This window comes from Spea bombifrons, chromosome 4, assembly GCF_027358695.1.
Source record: "Spea bombifrons isolate aSpeBom1 chromosome 4, aSpeBom1.2.pri, whole genome shotgun sequence".
Classification (NCBI taxonomy): Eukaryota; Metazoa; Chordata; class Amphibia; order Anura; family Pelobatidae; genus Spea; species Spea bombifrons.
The window spans coordinates 88,529,307-88,551,496 of NC_071090.1; the positions used below are offsets into that span (position 1 = coordinate 88,529,307).

The 22,190-nt window shown below is 41.7% G+C and overlaps 1 protein-coding gene and 1 long non-coding RNA gene across 2 annotated transcripts in view; both read right to left on the minus strand.

The window, feature by feature from the left end:
• The window catches only part of AGBL1 (AGBL carboxypeptidase 1), a 207,478-nt gene extending 197,174 nt beyond the window's left edge, over positions 1-10,304 (minus strand). The window contains exon 1 of the mRNA XM_053463773.1: positions 9,906-10,304. Within this exon, the coding sequence (XP_053319748.1) occupies positions 9,906-9,956 (51 nt within the window). The 5' untranslated portion in view covers positions 9,957-10,304. The remainder of the gene's footprint in view (positions 1-9,905) is intronic.
• LOC128490622 (uncharacterized) lies at positions 1,724-5,895 on the minus strand. Its single transcript, XR_008353965.1, has 2 exons — positions 5,845-5,895; positions 1,724-1,882 (listed from the first exon to the last, which is right to left on the minus strand). It is a non-coding gene; the product is annotated as an uncharacterized LOC128490622 (long non-coding RNA).
• Positions 10,305-22,190: the final 11,886 nt, after the last annotated feature.

The window sequence follows — 22,190 nt, forward strand, 5'->3', positions numbered from 1 at the left end:
TTCAAGTAAAGTACAACTAAGAATTATATTTTATTACTTAAGTGAACATTAAAAAAAAAAGTTCTATATAGGTGAAATATTTTACGATCAGTGATCATCTTTAATTGGATATTGTTAATTAAAAAATTTAACTATGCACCATTTAATTTAACTCGTAGCTTAAACTGCATCATAAGTTGACATATGACATACGTGACAAAAAAGCATAACAGTACAACTGGGCAACTACTGTTATGAACATACAGAAGAAATAGCGTCTGCTTTATATTACATAAATGGACTTGTTACAGTAAGGCGATAAAATGCTAATGACACAAGCAGAATATTAACACAAAATTCAGGTAGCATTCTGGCTTTCAGAGCTGAAGTAGGAGGTAAAATGTTAAAGCTGTTAACAGCATGAACACAAATCAAATTTCATTGCATCTAAAACATTCCAAGTATTTTACGAGACCACAGGGACATTTTAGGGCCAGTGCAAAAGTTAAATCAACTGACAGAAATGTTATCGCCTTTCTAGCCATGAGTACATAGACTTTTCCTCTGTGAAGAAGAAGGGCATACAACTTATTCAGTGTCAAATATGTAGTAAATATCAAACAGAATAACAGACCCTAAAATAACCCAGTGTACATTAAAGTAGTCGTTTATAAATCAACTAGAAACCACTCTGCCGTGTAGTAAGCAGGGGTAGGTGCTGACATGTCATATGATGGACATTTACCAAAGTTATTGGACTTTATGAAGGAGATTTGATTAAATGCTCCATAGACACAATGGACGTCTCCATGCTATATCAGGGATACGTGTGTCCGTGTACAGACACCTTGCCAATCCCTAGAAGTAAGTGCCATTGAGTATAGGGTGACCACATTAGCCATTGTTAGGACAAACATTTGCATGCTGCTGACCAGCACATAAAAAGTGGGACCATGTATGTAAGATATATCAACTCAAAGAATGGAATGAGCGCCTCAATACTTTTTGTCTTGGAAAAAAATGGCCATGTGTTCCAACTAATTTAGGGAAACATGGTGAATATCTCTCTTTCCTATAATTATATATATATATATATATATATATATATATATATATATATATATATATATATATGTATATATATACCAAATTCTTAAAACTAATATACATTTAAAAAAAAGGTCTAGTTAGGACATCTTTTTTGAAAGCCCTATCTGGTCCTTTATATCACTTGTACCATCTTCATCCTAACCACCATGAAAGTTCTAGTGGACTACTAATGGTCAGCTGACCAGAGTTTGAGAGCCACTGTCCAAGTACAGCGGGCAAGAAGGGCCAATCTGGATACGCATTGTGGACCCTGGCAGTAAACAAGTTAACGCACATTCAGCAACGTTGTCTCCGCTTCCCTCAAGTCAGCACTAAATGAAGAGCACATTTAGAAGGAGCTACTGATCCCACGCAACCCTACCAGTGCCGTACTGTTCTATTTTAAATCACAGTGCCCCTTAAAAGAAAAAGAAATCACCAAGGGTGCAAACATTTCCAAGAAGCCCTTTTGAAGTCAGGCTGATTCAACCAAAGCAGTTGATCTATTTGAAGTTGTCTTGCTCGGCATGATAATTTAGTCCTGACCATTTATCGTAACACGACCGCTTGTGTCTATACATATCTGTCAGAGCCAAGCGCAAACGATCAGAGAAGAACAAACCAAACTGTCATGAAATAAACACTCCAGTAGATCTTCTGTTAACTGCTTTATTCATGAAACATCTAGCATAACTCACAGGCAGTGTCTGTCATGGCTGCTGTCAGTTACTCTCCCTCTGGAGTCAGTTACCAATGTGACTCCTCCCACTCATTGTAACTTTATTAGCAGGCCTGCTCCCATGACATCTTCCTCCTTAAAGAAATAAGAACAAACACCAGCAACACATAACAATATAAAAGGTACCATCAGCAGGGAGGTAGGTAATATGCATATATTTTAAACTAAACAACAACATATTCCTGACTTGGGCATCGGGGTAGACTACCCTAGCCCCCAGTAACATAGGGATTATTCTGCCCATTCTTCATGTTACTGTACTAACTAAACATTATACAGTTTGTGTCCCTGTAACGGATTGGAGGTTTCACCACTCTGCCGCTGGAAGTTGTCTTGAAGTTATTGGAGGCAGCAGAGACCTGGGAACCTCCTGGAACAACTGTATTACGCTCTGGTTGCGAAACTGGGCATGGTCCACTATCTGCCAGTGGAGTATCAGTGCAGTGTTCCCCAGGTTGTTCTCCGCAGTCTAAATCTGGAATAGCTTGGAGATGCCTGCGGTTCCTGCGCACAGCACCTGTGTTGGTCTGTACTACATAGGAACGTGGGTCTTGAGAGTGACATATAACAGTAGCAGGGGTCTTCCAGCTTGTCTCCTGGTCTAGCTTCACCCTAACACTCTGGCCAGGGGACAATTTAGACAGAGGGCGTGCTGAATGTCTTCTGTTGTAGAAGAATTGATAAGACGTCTTCATCTTTTCGTCTCTCTCCTTCACTGCCCATGGAAGGTCATCACTTGCCGGTACACTGAGATTCCACTGAGGGACAGTGGTACGCATGTGGCGGCCCAACATGAGGTGAGCTGGACTTGTACCGGTTGCCTGCAGCGGTGTGGCCCTATAAGCCATGAGGGCTAGGTACGGATCCTGCTGTTTCAGAATATGCTTAGCAGTCTGGACGGCCCTCTCAGCAGCCCCATTGGACTGCGGGTAGTGTGGGCTAGACGTGGTGTGCCGAAAATCATATTCCTCACTGAACTTTTTGAACTCATCAGAGGCAAACTGCATGCCATTATCACTCACAAACTCCAGTGGAATGCCCCATCTAGCAAACATGCTTTTGAGATGGGAGATGACACTTCGGCTAGTCATTGCAGTGAGAGGTGCTATTTCAATGTATCTTGAGTAGTAGTCTACCACAATCAGGTATCTCCTACCCCTCATCTCACATAGGTCAGCAGCAATCCTTTGCCAGGGGCCCCCAGGCAGTGGGGATGTTACCAGGGGCTCCTTCCTCTGAGTAGGCCGATTATCACGACAGAAAGCACACCTTAAGATCAGTTCTGCTATATCCACATTGATGCCAGGCCACCAAACTGATAGCGCAGCCCTTTCTCTGCACTTTGTGATGCCCTGGTGGCCATGGTGTAGCTGTTGTAGCACCTCGCGCCTTAAGCTTGTTGGGATGACAATCCTATCCTGGAAAAGAATAAGGCCATCCACCTCAGAGAGGTGAGCCCTCTCAGTATAATACCTGCTTAGGGACACACAGGCGGATCGGCAGCTTGGCCAACCCTCCCGAATGAACCGGATAACATCCTGGAGATCAGCATCCTGCAAGGTTTCTTGTTTGATTTTTTCTAGTCTTGCTTCTGAAACTGGACGTGAAGACATAACAGAGTCCACAAACATTTGGACCTCATAGTCAGAGTCAGAGAAGTCACTGTCTTCTAAGGGAAGTCTTGACAGAGTATCAGCTACCACCATCCTCTTCCCAGGAACATGTATGGCTTTGACATTGAACCTCAGAAGGCGCATTAGTAGCCGTTGGCAGCGAATTGGGGCCTTATCCAGATCAAATGAGTTAATCAGAGGCACCAGGGGCTTATGATCAGTTTCCAGGCTGAAGAAATCCAGGCCCACTAGATATCGTTGAAATCTCTCGCAGGCCCACACACCCGCCAGACACTCTTTCTCAATTTGGGCATACCGCTTTTCAGTATCTGTTAGGGTCCGTGAACAGAAGGCCACTGGACACAATTCCCCATCATGTTCCTGTAGCAGTGCGGCGCCAAGCCCATAACAACTTGCATCTGCACTCACCACTGTTGTCCTGGTAGACTCATAGAATTTTAATACTGGTGCTGACACCAACATCTTCTTCACCTGAGCCAAAGCCTTCTCTTGGGGCTCACCCCAGTACCAGGCAACATCATTTTTTAACAGTTCGGTCACCGGGTGCAAAACTGTTGATAGATCTGGCAAGAATTTGCCCAGAAAATTAATAAGACCCAGAATCTGCCTAAGTTCTTGCACTGTCGCAGGGCTTTTCATTTCTGTGACGGCATGTACTTTGCTTTCATCGGGCCTTATGCCCTGACTGCTTACAAGATGTCCAAAATAGCGCAATTCAGATTGTTTAAAGCAACATTTATCTTTGTTCAGCTTAAGTCCAGACTGTCTGATAGTCTGTAGCACTTTTTCCAAACGGTGATCATGTTCCTCTGCTGTAGAGCCATAGACCAGAATATCATCCATGACAACTACTGCGCCTTCATGGTCCCTCAAGAGAGCACTCATCTCTCGCTGGAAGATCTCTGGAGCCGAGGAGATGCCAAAAGGGAGGCGGCGGAAGCAGAACCGCCCGACAGGGGTGATAAAAGTAGTTAATTTCTGGCTACCTGGATCTAAGGGGATCTGCCAAAATCCACTAGAGGCATCTAGTGTGGAAAAGAATCGTGCCCCCGCCAGCTTAGGTGCAATATCCTCAAGTGTAGGCAAGACATACCGTTCTCTTTTTACTGCCGCATTCAGACGTTTTAAATCCACGCAAATTCTGATTTTTCCATTTTTCTTTGTTACCGGCACCATGGGTGCACACCAGTCGGTTGCTTCCGTCACCACCTCAATTATCCCTAGAGCCTGCATACGCTTCAGTTCAGCCTCTACCTTGGGCAAAATAGGAAATGGTATCCTGCGAGGAGTAGACAAACTGTAAGGAACAGCATCGGGTCTCAGTTGAATCCGTACCGGTTCACAGTTTAATAGTCCTATGTCTCCAAACATGTCACTCTGTATTTCATTAATTCTAGAGACAAGGCCTAATCTACAAGCCACTGTGCGGCTAAGGAGGTTGTTACCACACCGACCTCTTATGACATAGATCCAGAAGGTGAAGTGCCTTGATTTATACACACTGCGTGCGAGGAATCTGCCCACACAGTCTACACGCCCTCCTGGGCTGCGGACACATGCTCTGCTAGCTTCCAAGATGGGGCATTGTGGTAATGATTTAAAGCTTTTCTCAGACATAACAGAGATATCTGCCCCTGTGTCAATCTTGAATTTGATGCATGCCCCCATCACAGGGAGTTCCACACTCCAACAGTCATCGGTGTCCAGCCACTGTGATACAGATCCAAGGAATAGTTCATCTGTACATTCAGATTCACATCCAACTTCAATTTCCTTTACCATCTCTGTTTTACATGTAACTTCAAAATGACCCATGCGATTGCATTTTCTACATCTCTTATTCTTAGCAGGGCAGGGGGTTTTCGGTCCATGAATGCGGTTACAGCGAGAGCAGCGTGATTTCAGCCCTTCTGCAGTCTGCAGCCTACTGCCCGTACTATGCTTCTCTCTAATAGAACGTGTGGTAGTCTGCATTTCATTCACCATGCATTCAGACCTCATGGTCACATTCTGTGCTTTTACCATCTCGCTTTGGCGTGCCATTCTGATAGCCACATCTAGTGTCAGTTCAGGCTCCAGCTGCAACTTCTGCGACACATCAGCATCAGCTACACCAATAACAATTCGGTCACGGATGTGTTCCTCCTTAGCAGGACCAAATTCACAGTACTCTGCCATTTCAAATAAACTGCGTACAAAGGACTCCACAGACTCTCCTGCTAGCTGACTGCGTTTATAGAAACAGGCCCTTTCATGGATTACATTTCTCCATGGGACAAAATGGGCACTCAGTTTGTCCATGACAATATCAAAGTTATATTCTTCCCCTTCCTGGAAAATGAATGCATTATATATGGGCTCTACATCCTTCCCCATGGCATACAAGAGTGAGTTAACCTGTACCTCTCCACTCTCCTTATCCAATTTTGAAGCGATGCGAAACCGGGAGAACCTCTGACGCCATGCTGGCCATGCTGCAGGCTGAGAGAAATCAAAGGGTTCAGGAGGCTGAAACTTGGACATGTTGGCAAACTTGCAGACTGTTAATGTAGGGTAAACAGCACTTCTGACACCATGTCATGAAATAAACACTCCAGTAGATCTTCTGTTAACTGCTTTATTCATGAAACATCTAGCATAACTCACAGGCAGTGTCTGTCATGGCTGCTGTCAGTTACTCTCCCTCTGGAGTCAGTTACCAATGTGACTCCTCCCACTCATTGTAACTTTATTAGCAGGCCTGCTCCCATGACACAAACAATACAAAGCAGTGACGCATAACCTTGTAATTGCTATAAACACAAAACACATTAAAGGTGCTGCTGCGCCTACTCTGTGGACTATAACACTTTTCCAACTGTAGTCAGCATTAGAAACAACAGTCCTCGTACTGTTGAATTCACGACCCTTTTCCAGGCATGATTATTTGATCATGTAAAGTTGTCTCATTCATTACTTTCATTCGGGAATACTTAATTGTCACGTGACACAAAGGCAGGCAGTCATAGGTTGTTGCCACAGAAACAGAAAGCTTCTATGTTGTTTGCATGTGATGAAAGCTTCGAAAGACTATAAATACAGACCTGCTAAGGTCAATTCACTTAACATGCTAATATGTTAAGTGGAACAGCACCTTTAAAACACATTATGTATGCAGATTATTATAAGACCACCAAATATATTGGTTTCATTAAATTCATCTGGTGAAGGAATCAGTGCCAGGAAGTCTTTGTCAAAGGGGTTTATTCACTAAAGGGTGAGTTGATGTTTTAACTCTCTCACTTCACTATTCACTTACATGTTTCTCCAGTAAGAAGGTCTGCATTGGCCCTGTATAATGTATAAATCAATGGGTGAGGAGACTTTGAAGAAATTTCTTTGATTTAATTATACATTGCCCAGGGTTAGCCAAGCTCTTCCTGCAGCAGAAGCTCACTTAGCTTGGCTCTTCATTATCTATAGTAAAGTCAAGCAGCTAAAAATGCAAACTTTCAGCTAACTCTTCATTTAGTGAATACACCCCAAAGACAATGTTGCAGCTAATAGGCTTTATAGGTGAATGGTAAATGGTAAAACGAGATTATAGTTAATACCCCAGGTCCTCCTCTGGACTGCTACCCTGAATACAGAGTTGACGTTGCATGACATATATTAAATATTACCAAAATTAGGGTACTTGCAGGCATCATACTTTTTTGTAGAAAACGCCTTCTAAGTTTCTATGTTAGTTTAGTGATAATATTTTTGTTCTCATGTTACTTGCATGATATGTATGAAAGTATAACCCTTCCGAGTTATCACAAAGTCGTATATTGACGTCGGTGGGAGTCCCCACTGGCATCGGGGGCATTTCCGCTGATGCTGGGGCGTTCCTGCGGATGTCAGTGGGAGTTACCGCTGACGTCTGGGGAGTTCCTGCCGACGGCAGCGGGAAACACCCCCATTTAAAGGGAAAATGGGCAAGACCCCGCTCCCGCAACCCAGAGGATTCGGGTCTTGACACAGAGAACCGGAGAAGCAGTGCTCACCCGGCAATCTCCTGGCAAACCCGGAGAGTTCCCAGGTATGCCGATATCCCTACCTTTGTTAAAGAATTGTAACCCATACACACAAAGTTAGACATTCAGCTGTGTGTCCATATGATTACATAGCGGCAGCTGGCTGACCTTGGGGCGACCTGACAATCATTATCAATTGTGTTTTTTTGTAAGTGAAATAATTGCACTAATTATAAAGCTCATTTAATCAAATGGACTCACATAGGCAGCATTTTTCATGGACCGCCATCACAACACAAGAAGAAGTAACACAAATATTTTGGAGACTCACTTTCTCTTTTCAGCATGCATGTCCAGCAGTAAACTCTCTAAATGTCTATTTAGTAGCAATCAAGTGTACTGGGTGTTTCCAATCAAACTTTAAAGGAAGCGTCCTGTAGTACTCACCCCAACATCTCAGCCTGTAAAGCCACCAGCACAGCGGTTAAGCAGTTCCGTTTAGATGCTGGCCAGATGTTGTAGCCCACAACAGATTGGATGTCGGGTACACGGAGTGCTCCTGACAACCAACCTGGATGAGGCCACAGAGAACGTGACGAAGCTGTTCTATCAACCGAGCTCTTCTGCATGTTAAACACTTAGCCCTTCAGTTTCTATGGCAACAGCCTATCAGTGCTTGCTTTTGTTGCAAGTGATAATTAAGAATTCCCTGAAAAATCATGAAGTCAGATTTTCACTTGATTAAAGAATTGTTTCTAGGAAGAGTTTAAGCATCCAACAGTCCTAGGAATGATGTCTGTAATGGTGCATCCTGTTATAAAAATTCCAAAAGCCCTTATTACTGATACCTGGAAACAACTGGGACTGTCCTTTTAACTAAGAAACCTCATTTTAGAGTATTCTAAGGCTGAAAGCATTAAGAAAGTTTTGTAGTGAGAATTCCACAGACTTCCATTCAGGCGGCTGTTGAAGAGGCCTAAGAATACCTGGGAACTCATCGGCTCTGGCTACCCTGAGCCCCTCATGCAGGAGGTCCAGCAACGTTGGTTGACCCTTTTGTCCTGCATGAAAGATGACCCTCGGGATAAGTCCCTCATCATGATGATTGACATACGGTAATACTGATGATGTATTGCCGTATTAAGCAAGGTGAAGGTACGCAAACATTTCCTTCATCGACCATAATCCTGGCATGAAGTCACTAAATTGCATGTTATCAGATGAAGACATTTACAGCACAGCATCCGTTGGAAACCACGATAACCACAATTGAACAGATTAAATGTTTTTTTCTAGTAAATTTGGCATTGAGAGGCTCTTTTTACCAGTCTAGATTCTAGATTCAAGATTCTTGAAATTTTGTGGGAGTTGTTTTTGCATTCTTGTACTCAAGAAAACATACATTTTCTAGGGGCTATGCAGCAATTCTAATCAAGAAGAAGGCTTGATTTCCTACGTATGAGATTCATAGTGTATTTATGGTTCCAACATGGATGTGCATTCCCTTGCGGCTATAAAGACTGTATTTAAAAATTCATTTAGTCATCCAGTTTTAAAAAAGAAGAAGCAACAGGTGGCTTTCCAAAACGAGAATTGTTCTATAACAGCTGGTCAATTGACTGCTAGCTATCCCTTACCTTATGAAATGAAAACACCCTTGATCACCTTTGCATTAGGTCCAAGAGCCATCATCCTTTACACATAAATCATTACAAGCCTTCCATACCACCCTTCTTATATTATTACGGGTGACCATTACCATTTCCAGTTCCAAGTCAATTGCAAAGTAAAGCTTGGCAGTCATCCTTTTTAAAACATGATACCTAGAAGGCTGGAATAGTATCTCTGTCTACATAAAACAAATAAAACTGGGTTGAGATACTCTGCATACTATAGAATGTAAGGAGTCAATTGCCCAAGTGAGTGTAACCTCTTCTAACGTAAATGTGATGGCCACCGACAGAGATGTACTCAGAGTCCTCCAGGCATCCCCAAGCACCCTATCCACCATCACACTACATGAGGTACTAAGAGTCCAAAATAGAAGTACCAGAATAAACTGAACCCCCCCCACCCCCTGCCACATAAAGCCAAGTCTGCTTAAAAACCTTGACTATTTTTATTCCCCTTAATGGCCTGGTCCTTATAAATCCTTGACAAATAGTTTCTTATCAGCATCCTGAATTAATGGGACAGGCTGCTCACCTGACTGGCCACTGTCAACAAATGCCAAGCATCACACTGAAGCGTGACTGTTCCCTGCATAAACTCTATACATACATAAAGTGATGTTATAGAATACTGAATTTCATTCAGCGCTTATAACATTTTAAAACAAACAAATGAATAGTAACGTATTAAAAAAATGATCAGTATACAAACATAGAATTCTGTACAACTTTCAACTTCTTTATACAGGACAACAAGAAAGCAATAATTTGAATGTATTTGGTGTTACATTCTTACCTGTAGTGTAGACAGCAGAACTTGCAAGCCACTAGCCCCTTCAGTTGCCATCTCTGTGCCAATACCAGCTGTCTCTCACTTACACTATGTTCAAACAGACGAGCCTGCAGGGACAATGCTGTCTAACACTGATCTGCCAAGTCCCTGCTCCTCTCTCTCCCTCTCTTTCTCTATCTGTCTCCCGCAGACAGATCAAGTCACACATACACACACATGCATGTTACTACTTCCACTCACAGCAATGCAACTTTAGAGCACAGCTGTGGAATTAATGCCAGCCAGTCTCCGTGACCATTACAGTAATTTCCTATATAAAGAGTCTGAGGGATTAAGCAGAGGTTTAGAGTTTTCGGTTGTGTTGAGGCTTGTGGGACAGCTCCATGTTAGGAAGAGGTGGGAGGTATTCCTCAAGTAGAGAAACAAACAGTGGACTGAAGGAACAGACACGGAAAGAAGGTGACAGACGCTGGCAGCCTGTGTGTACTGTAAGAGACCCAGAGAGGTGGCCACTGGCCAGGCTTTCCACGATTCCTGCACACATGACACCAGACACCAGCTTTAGTTTGTTAGTCCCCGTAGCCCAGACAATTAAAGTGCATTTAAAGGGCATAAAAATCCTCTGCAGAATTGTATTATTATTACTATTATATTTGGCGTATATATTGTGCCAACAGTTTACGCAACGCTTCTTACAATACATACATTCAAAGGGTATGACATAAACTAGAATAGACAGACTAAGGCAAACTCATACATTAGGTAAAGAGGACGTTGCTCACAAGCTTACACCCTTATAAGCTTTAACGGAAACGTTCTGTGAATGCAAGCCTGTGTGGAGAAATAATAAGAACAAAAATGAAAAAAAAAATCTTTAATTGGGTTTCCAATTGATTTTAATAAAGTCAATAAATAACAGTGGGCATATTAGCAATATACATTTATATTTGAGTTTTCTGAAAGGAGTGAATATTTCGTTTTCACCCATTTAAAGTGTATTTCTTAATCATTGCTGCATGCCTGAACCATTTCATTATTGCATCTGGGGGAAAAAAATCTTTAAGTGTTTTGTCTTTGGATTAGCACAGCATGGACAATTAATTACTATGAAATTGTACCATTTTTGTGTCATTCTGTGGTTGTTTTTGTGTACAATTCAATACTTTTCAGCTTGCCGGGTATCAACAAATTTTCACATAAATCAATTTACATTTATGTTTTTCTTGATTTTGAATTTCATTTATGTTATACCAGTCTATTTTCTGTATGTTTTAAAAATAGATTTCATTTTATCAAACTGCACAAAAAAACCCACAAAAAATGCTCACTAAGCATTAAGAAATCAATATTATTTTGTTGTTTTTCTCATTTATTTTTTTAGCGATTGCTTCAGCATATTCCAGTTTTTATAGCATACCTCTCAACAGTCCCTGTGTTAGTGGGGAAGACCTGATTTTTAGGCACTGTCCTGCTGTCCCATGTAGCAGTCCCAATGTCCTGCATTTTCGGGCAGTGGGGATCATTGGCCAGTAGGGGAGATCTTTTGACCTCCCCTGACTGGACAGGGAGCTTTAAAATCAATAGAGATCTCTGCTGCAACATTGTAGCTCCGAGGTGGCTATTTGGGTAAGGTGGGCCCGTGATAATGCCTCCCACCCCACAAGCTTCCAGGGCTGGCAACACAGGTCTCCGCTTCAGGCTCCAGAAATGTTGAGGTGTTGTTTAGATCAGCAAGGAGTCCAGTAAAATAAACATTTCTGTAATCTCTGGTTAATCCAAAAGCTTGTGCGTCTGTTTCTCTGATGAATCATGTGACACTAAATAATATATGCATGATAGATATCAGAGCTGTAAATATATTAACTCAAGTTATAGACGGTTTTAGGCGCTGGATTCCGTTATGGTTGCAGCTTATAACCCCTATATTGTAGGCATGCGAAAAATACCCTAACTTTTATTGTTTAGTTCTTTAGCTGCAACAATTTATGTAGCGCTTCTTACAGTACAAACATTCAAAAAGAATGACAAAACTAGAATTGACTAAGGCAACCCAGTACGTTGAGTAAAGAGGGTCTGGCTCACATGTTTACACTCTAGATGAGCCAATAAGTAAAAAAAAATGTGTTTATTGTTAAAACTTCAGCCTAGATGTGCAAAAAACAAAGCTTTATTCTTGCTTGTACATTATAGGTTGTAAGGGACACCTTCGGAAAATGTATGCTACAGGCCATAAATTTTAGCTATGGATGTATAGTCCTCCAGATCTTAAGCTTGCCAGAGCAGAGGCCTCCTCTTCTTTTGTCTCTGTGAATCCAAAATGTTATGTGATGCATTACTTGTTATTTCCTGTTTAAACCAGCTGCTGATGGCGCTATATAAATCAATAATAATAATGGTTACTATTTGGTTATGATTTCAGAGGCATCAGTGGGGTTTGGATTCTTCTAATGGTTATTGGCATCGGTTGGAGGTCATTTAGAACAGCGCTAGAAATTCACATCAGTTCTGACATGGTTGTGTGAATGGTTACCAGTGTACAGTTACATTTCTCCAAGTGGAAGGGTCTTTAGGTGTCCAGATGGAGAAAGATACTTGTCATTTTTCATTGCACATATTTCATTCTCACATGGGAGTGGAATTTGCTCAGTAGAACATCTACTGCTGCTTTAATCTCATGGCTGTTGACAAGTTTCCCTGCAGAACATTGCTGAGTAATAAACTGCCTGACCTTTCATTAGACAAACAGCATTTTGGTGTTTAGATTGAGCTTCCAAAAACTCTTTTATGTAACAGTATCATATTTATGTACTTTTACAATGATACGTTTCAATAAGAATGAAGAACGGGGAGAGTGCAAGGATTCAGAGATAAATAATTAAATCTTTCTATGTCATCACAATATATCATATTTACTAATGATCCATATGTCTTTGGTGGCATATAGTTACACATACGCAATTACACAGCTGGCAAACCTGTTAGCTTAAACAGTAATTGCTTGAAACCCAGAAAACAAATGTAACAGAACTGCCAGACAGCAAAAAATCATGGCAAATAAGTATACCTGGTAACTTTCCAAATGTTTTCAACCAGAGGCTTTTACAAATATTAACCCTGAAATAGCCCAGCACTTATATTCCATTGTAGAAACATACTAACGACAACAACCACATAGTTCTAATAACAGTCCATATGAAATAGTCAACTGTGATATATAACCACACCAACTGGGATGCTCACATATCATTAAATCAGAGCTGACAATGAAGCAGCCCAGGTTCTAAGGATCTGATCATTCATCTTGATATTTATATAAAATCCATTGAATTTTCACTTAAACAAATATTTGTGTGGTTATACCTAGCACAAATAATAAACACAACCAAGTTTTCTAGGTAAGCTGTCCTGGAGGTCTTTTCCTGTCTTTCCCTATGGGGGTGTCCCCGCATGTCTACCAGTCAGATATAGGTCAAGTAGTGGGCTAAATTCCACTCTCATCTGGAGATTAGAAGAGTAGATAACTCTTCTTCAAGACCTTCAAGAGACCTCTCTGGTCCTGGAAGGCTGTGTGACACATACAAGTTAGATCTATTAGCAAGGGTGGTGTGGTTTAGTGATTAGTGACCAGCTGTACATGTGGTCTGGTATATTGTTGAAAACCACAGAATTTGAGCCAGTGACCCTGAGCATGGGGAGTTGTGCATCTGCCTATGTTACCACCCCAAAGCTCCTGACTCACCTATGGCCTATAAAGTTATCAGTGGCCTTTAGATAACAGGGTTGCTCCCATTCTTCTTTGCTGGAGCATTGTATCCTGGCATCGTTTGACCCCTGTTGGACTTTGGTTTAGCATTTTGTATTCTTGTTTCAGTCTTTTAAATATGCAGTTACATGCTTAAACCTGGCCTGAACTCTGCCTTTGCTTTACTTTTACCTATTGGTTGCTTTCTCTGATCTTATTATTAACTGGTAATTGACCCTGGTCTGGACAAAACTGAGATATGATGTCATATCACCTGTGTAATACAGCAGTTCACAGAGCACTGCCTGTTTCAATCGCAGCTCTCTTTCTACTAGATTACTATATTGGTGCTTGGTAAATCGAGTTTTAGAAGTACAGTTTATTTATCCATATGTCTTTTAACTAGTGGTGACAAGGGTCTGCCATTGTCCAGGAATGGGGTACAATTTCCATTAATACATCCCTGCTTGCTATATTCTGATTAGGAAAACTGCCCTTCAACAAATCAACATAAATTTAATTGGGGTCTTTGAATAGCATATATTCTAAAATTTAAGATCAAATTAATTTAAATTTCATGAAGATAGACTGTATTATGTATTATTGCATATAGGCCACCCCATCCACCCCATCTTTTTTTTATCTCATTAGCCCAAAAGCAGAGATTTATACAGTTTTGTGTAGTTTGTGTATCTGTACCCCTGTATAATATCTATATTACTCAGTTGATCCTGCAAGTTGTGCCAGAGGCATGTTCATCTGGCAAATTCCATGTTCTAGATCACACCTGACACAGTGAATTCCTCTCTCATATAAACTTGTCACTGAGATCACCTTCCATGAGGCTTACTTGACCTAAGCATGATTGATAGCCTAGTTTTCCTCATATATGTGAACCCCCCCCCAATTGGAGCTACAGTCACCTGTTACATGCAAATCAACTCAGTGTAGCAGTGACCTCGAATCTAGTAATAGGCGTATGGCTCTTTTTTACACAAGGCAAAAGGTAAAATTGCCCTGGGTCAAGCCTTACGTTACGGGAATGTATCTGCTACCCCTTGGACTCCCTCAATAGCCAAGCTGTAAATTTTAAGTATTCACTTGAGGTGTCAGCAGGTAACATTGTATGCAGCATCCAGTTGAACATCAGAGGTGGGATCTAGTGGGAGCTACTAGGAGAGGTTTTCCCAGAGCCCTATTACCATTAGAGGTAGTGGAACATGAATTAAGCAAATACCTCTAAAATATATAGTTTATACAACTTTTAATATATTCCCTTCTATCAAAAAAATAAAAGTTATTTCATTGAATTAAAGTGATTTTTTTAGCTTACTTAACTAGATAAAACTATACAGCTTTTAATATATTCCCTTCCATCAAATAATTTACTTATCAAATATCACCATGACGCCCTTTTGTTAGAATTACAGAATTACCAAAACTCCCTCTTGTTAGAATTGCAGGATTTCTGAAAGGAACATATACTGTCCTTGTAAATTCACGGGGTTGTTACTGAATCTTGTAGGGAAAAAAATATTTCATGAGAAACGCAATCAAAGCAATCTATGTATAACACACCATGGCGCATTGCTTATTTATTAGCCTATCTTGAAAGATGTGTAATACCACACTGCTCTGTATATCACTCATTCAGTAAGTTAGGCAACCCCTCCTCCATGATCTTTAACCTCAGTCCCATGAGCTTCAGCTGTTAAGTTTGGCAAAGAGCATGATATCAAAACCTTAAGGTTGCAGAATGTCAGATGTTCACTGGTGGAACAGCTGCCATAATCATCAACGATGATAGACCATAAGGCAACATAAAGAAAATGTATAAAGAAAAAAAGAAAGTAATTAGCACAATGACTCAACATTTGATACATCAGTAGTTTGACATGAATCTAGGTAATAAACTATTTTTTATAAACTGTTTCCTACAGATGCTGATTGACTTCTAAATAACTAGCCCTTAATAACTGGTCCCTGGGTCCAGTTTGATTGGAAATTTGAAAAAAAATCTATGGAATGTGACATATAGATTTTTTTTATAGATCCTGCAAAACAAAGAGTGGGATTTTCTGATATCCCCTGAAAGTTCTTAATACATATGTTGCTGAAATGGAAATGTGGATCCAGATGAGCTAGGAATATCATAAGCGAACAACTAAATTAGATCCTCATTAGCAGTAGCTGCATGGTTCTTCTGTCTCACTCCGTGAGAAGTGCAGAACAAGTGCAGACATAGTGTAAATGATAACACCTGGTATCCAGGTACCACATTGGTTTTGATTGATGAAACTATGAGTTTTTGATCATTTGAAGTGAGAAGAAAAAGAAGGGTCAAGTTTGTAATGCATAATGTATGGTCCTGCTTGAAGAAGTCTTAGCAGGTAATTTAGATGGTGTAGATCAAGCAATGGTTACATAGATATTAAGCGTTCAACTTCAGGACTCTCGTCTCCTTCATTATGACTTATGTTAATATTATTGTAGCTTGTAATAGCTGTTTAAGTATAAATGTAAAAGATGAGTGTTGCAGTAAGAAATAATACCTCCTTATTGGATTAACATTCCATTTTAAGGACGAGCTTTCAAGAGTATCAACTTTAAGTATAGCTTTTGACTTGATACAGGTAGGTTGATCCTCTCTAAAGTTTGTCCTTCAAATGGAATGTTAGTTCAACAAAAAGGTATTTTTTCACACTGCAATATTAATTTTTTTCCTTAAATTTCATTGTGATTTTTTCTATTGCTCATTTTAATGTTGTTAAATTTGCATTCTTCCATCATTATAATAATGCTACCAAATCTGCTGGTACTCTATAAATAAAATGTAACAACAAAAATATGTTCTCAGAAAAGCAGAACCATGATGTTCTACACTGGTAACTAATTTGCTCCACTTAATATACTTATTTGGAAATAAAATTGATATACTTGAAAATCTTATTTTTGTTAAATATTCATTGACATGAATATTTCAGTGAGCTGACATACAGTTCCTTACAGTTTGTCTTAATATTCAGAATGTAAAAACCGTTCTAATCTGTAAATTTAAATTTTAACAATAGGATTATTTCAATCCTCTGTCTCTCTTTTTTATATATGGCATCATATTGTGGGTATTTCAACCTGCACTCGGCTTAATAGATGTTTCAATTAACTGATCAGCAATTAGCTATGTCTTTCATATTTAATCTCTTGTCAAAGTGCACTGTCAAGAGTGGCTACAGGCTACACAGACAATTTAGAGGACAATATTTATTAATCCCGTAGCTATCAGTATCAGACAAGAATGCCGGACTGAACAACTGCTTGCCCTCCTTCCTACATCATGGATTAAGTGTAAATGCACATTTGGCTTACCTTAATCACTGCGTATATGATAATATCACAAGGTCAATTACATCAGTGATGTGGTCACAAGCTGTCCAAGAAATCGGTCACTGGCCTACCAAGGGGAAATTATGTTCTTGCCGCTGGGGACCATATTAGGGTTTTTAGTTCTCCTTCTGGCCAACAGATTACACGTTAGAGAAGGTGGTAGATGTGTGGAACAGCCTTTCAGCAGAGGTTGTAGAGGGTGATATAGTGAAGGAATTGAAGCATACATGCCCTTGACAGTGGGATCACCATATATTCTGGTTGCCCACTGGCTGTCCTGGCTGTTTCTTTGCGACTGCTTTTAAAATGTAATAAATGTATAGGAATGTATTTGTTTTCACTAGGTTTCCATGTTTAAATTTTACAGTGCAGTGTATTATGCTAGCGCTTAATAAATAATAAATTAAGGTTAATAAAATAGCTACATAAATGCCATTTGTGCAGCTGGTATACAGGACTAGAGGGAGTAAACTTTAAGGAAGTCACGGAAGGCCACGACTTGCAAGACGTTTATATATTGTAGAGTTACCAAGACACCATCTGTGTTCTAGTGTCAGGCCACCATATTTTGTTGGTGATGGCATCCATATCCACTAGACACGACATCTCTTAACTAGCCAAGTCATGTGTAAAAAGCAAAACAAGCCAGTGTCTAAAGCCTTGTCAAGAAATTAACCATTATCAACCTGTCACATATAAAAGAATGTCACCTCAACCCACCTATTTTTTTGGTGGTAGTATTGTCATTATTTTTTTAACTAATGTTGCCTGTTCACTTAGCAAACTTTGTTTTATTATTATTTACTTATTATTATTTTTATTTTATTTAATCTTCAATTTCTGTCCAGACGTTCGTCTCTTCCACAAAACATGGAAGAACGCAGGCAGGTATCATTTTTCATTCTGTAAACTAGCCTTCATATTTTTACAAAACATACAAAATATTTTATTATACTACTTGGGGTAATAAAAGTAGATGGGTTGCTATTTATTTCTTGTAATAGACTTCCATTTACTCTGAACAAAGTAATCAGAGTTTATAATGGTGAATATATAATCCTAAATGGATAATATTATGGGCAACCTATCATTATGATAAATGCTTATGCTCCCAAAGTGGGCACCTCCTAACTACAGACTTACTTTATGGACCTCCTTTTTAATCATTCCTGAAGATTATTTCACTATTCTGATGTTAATACAAAAAGGAAAAGGCGGCTGTCCTAAACTACAAATTCAATGCTCACAAAGAAAAAAAATGGAAGAACTGTGAAAATGTAATGGATTTATTTCCAAGTCCAATATATTATGAAACAATGTGAAACGGCAGAGAATTAATTTTCCGCTGCTTTCCAAAGGCATATTCAAAAATATGGGGAAAACTGCTGTTTGTGATTTTGAACACTTTCCATGCAATTTTACATAGGTGGATAGCCGCCATAATGAAGCATGAGCCTCTGAAAGATGTTTGTATGTTTAAACATGTATAACCATTGTTCTTTAAATAAACCAATATGGCCTTATAATTTAGCTTTTCCGCTAAATATAAAAACATTTCTTGACAGTAACAAAATAATCAAAAGTGAACGCTAGGTAGCCAGTCTGCCTAACGGGTTTCGCACCCAACATGGTGGCACTTAATCTTAGGCTGTCCTGCATATTAATGACGTTGCGTACATTTAAATAGTGTACCAGCGAGCAAACAATTTACATCTGACATCCTAAATTAGGCAGCAAGGCTGTGAACAACGGCCGAATAAAAACTATGGCATAGGAAAAAAAATGCATAAGAAAAAATGTAATAAAATCAAAGTGGCTGAAAAAAGACAATTTACTCACAATATTATAACAACTATGTAGCGACATGAGGGTAAAGCTAAAAGACTAAAAAACAGTTGTCGGGAGCTAGGCAGTGCTTTTACTACTATATAAATCAGACTCAGATCATTCAGTTAAAGTGGAAAAAGAACCCAGTAAACTGATTATGTTATATCACTACAGGAACCAACGAACCATCACATAGTATAAATAAACCGCTATACGTGTAGCACAAATCAAACAACAAGAATATGGAATAAAAGTAAAAAAAAAAACAAAAAAAAAAACAAAAAAACATATAAATAAATGCAAACAGTGTCACGGACTGGGTCCAAGCTGGTGACTGGAAGGACCCAGCGCGCCCGATGGTTGTTTGCAGGAGTCACGATGCAGCAGTGGAGTCTGGGGCAGGGCCTGGTGCAGGGTGACCACACTCACCCAGGCGATGAGCACCTAGGAAGTGCAGCCAAACACCAGCGCCCTGATATGGCAGCAGATGGAGTCCAGAACAAAACGAATCCTGCAGGCACCCTGGAGCAGGCATGAAGCATAGCACATGGATCACGAGCAGGATGCTGCAGGCTGGGAGAATGAAAGCTAGGCAAAGGGTTAATGTAGCAGACACATAACACAGCAAGGGAAAGGGAGACCAGGCAAGAAACATGATAAAGGATATACATGAGAAGTGGCTAGAAGCATGACATGAATAGCGTAAAGTATAAACAGGCACAAGACAAGGAATAAACATAACCTGACAAGACATACATGGTACAGGGCACAACAAAAGGACAGGGAAGAAGGCAAGGAACACAGGGGAAGGAGTGAGGAGCCGGAACCCTCGGACGCTTCTTCCTTTAAGCAAGGATAGGAAATCTTAACTGGGACATGGGGAGAGGAGAGAGGAACCGGAATCCTCAGATGATTCAAGGAAGAAGGGCAAAGGTACATAAGAGACAGACAAACATGAATACAGAAACTAGCCTAGGACTACAAGATAACTATTGGAGATTTCGTCACATGATATGGCCATAGTATGCTTAGCCCACCACTACGCCAAAGTACTCCAATGACGGTGGGTCCTAACGCTAATCCCTGCAGACAAGATACAAAACAAACCACACATGTAAACCAAACACAGCACAGAGACATACCTTAGACTGCAGACTGAGACAAACAGAACACAGGTGGGGCACACCTAATAAAGGAAGCAGAGCTGAAGCAAAGAGCCGGAGCAGAAGCAAGGAATGGAAAATAGAACAAAGCAAAAGGAAATCCAGGAATGGATCAAAGCAAAACAGAGAAACTAAAGCAGAACAGATATGCAGCTCCGCAGCCTGGGCAGAACGTTACACAATCCCCCTCCGAAAGAGCGGCCTCCGGACGCGAACAGAAACATCAACAGAAGGAAGCCCAGCTCTCTAACGGAAGACTGAAGACACAAGGCAACCCAGGAACCAGCATACGGAGTCCGAAAAACGTAGGAGTCCTTGGATGACCAGCACTGCCGCTAGTAGACCAATCTCCTCCAAAAACAGGAATCAGAATGTCTGAACAGGATTGAGGAAGTTGACTCTAGCTGACAATTAGGTCCAGACGAAGGCAAAGTAGATAAGCCACTTGACAAGGCAGACACGGCAGGTAACCCACTTGCTGGGCAGACATAACAGGTAGCCCACTTGCTGGGCAGACACGAAAGGCACGAGTTCAGGCATGGGTACGGGTTCAGGCACAGGCACGGGTTCAGGCACAGGCACGGGTTCAGGCTCAGACAACAGGTTGCCCACTTGCAGGGCACACGGCAGGTTGCCCACTTGCAGGGTACTCAACCAGGGTAGCCCGGATGCAGGCACTCTTCCTGGGAGTCCACAGTGGGGCGCTGGCCGCAACTCAGGAAACCCTCTTTCAGGGTACACGGCAGGTTGCCCACTTACAGGGTACTCGACTTAGGAGTCCACTTACTGGGGCGTTGGCCGCAACTCAGGAAACCCTCTTTCAGGGTACACGGCAGGTTGCCCACTTACAGGGTACTCAACTTAGGAGTCCACTTACTGGGGCGCTGGCCGCAACTCAGGAACAAGGCAGGTACTGGAACAAGGCAGGTTCCTGGAACAAGGCAGGTTTCTGGAACAAGGCAGGTTTCTGGAACAAGGCAGGTTTCTGGAACAAGGCAGGTTTCTGGAACAAGGCAGGTTTCTGGAACAAGGAGAAGCCCTCTTGCGGGGCACACGACTAGAAGCCCTCTTCCAGGGCACACGGCATGGCTAGAAGCCCTCTTGCGGGGCACACGACTAGAAGCCCTCTTCCAGGGCACACGGCATGGCTAGAAGCCCTCTTGCGGGGCACACGAGAACAGAGTACCACCGGGCCAGGCACATGTACTGGTTCATGCAAGTGTACCGGCATAAGCTCAGGTAGTGGATCATGCATGCGTACCGGCTCAGGCACGGGTACAGGAACGGAGGCCCACTGGAAGGGCGGACGAGAACGGAGTACCACCGGGCCAGGCACGTGTACTGGTTCATGCACGGGTACCGGCTTAAGCTCAGGTAGTGGATCATGCATGCGTACCGGCTCAGGCACGGGTACGGGAACGGACACAGGCTCAGGCAGGAACAGGCTTAGGCTCAGGCAGGAACAGGCACAGGCTCAGGCAGGAACAGGCACAGGCAAGCGGGTACGGAGGCCCACTGGAAGGGCAGACGGGTACGGAGGCCCACTGGAAGGGCTGACGGGTACGGAGGCCCACTGGAAGGGCTAACGCTGCAAACTCCACTCCGCGAACTCCTGGCCATTTACCTGCGGCCATGTGTCACGGACTGGGTCCAAGCTGGTGACTGGAAGGACCCAGCGCGCCCGATGGTTGTTTGCAGGAGTCACGATGCAGCAGTGGAGTCTGGGGCAGGGCCTGGTGCAGGGTGACCACACTCACCCAGGCGATGAGCACCTAGGAAGTGCAGCCAAACACCAGCGCCCTGATATGGCAGCAGATGGAGTCCAGAACAAAACGAATCCTGCAGGCACCCTGGAGCAGGCATGAAGCATAGCACATGGATCACGAGCAGGATGCTGCAGGCTGGGAGAATGAAAGCTAGGCAAAGGGTTAATGTAGCAGACACATAACACAGCAAGGGAAAGGGAGACCAGGCAAGAAACATGATAAAGGATATACATGAGAAGTGGCTAGAAGCATGACATGAATAGCGTAAAGTATAAACAGGCACAAGACAAGGAATAAACATAACCTGACAAGACATACATGGTACAGGGCACAACAAAGGACAGGGAAGAAGGCAAGGAACACAGGGGAAGGAGTGAGGAGCCGGAACCCTCGGACGCTTCTTCCT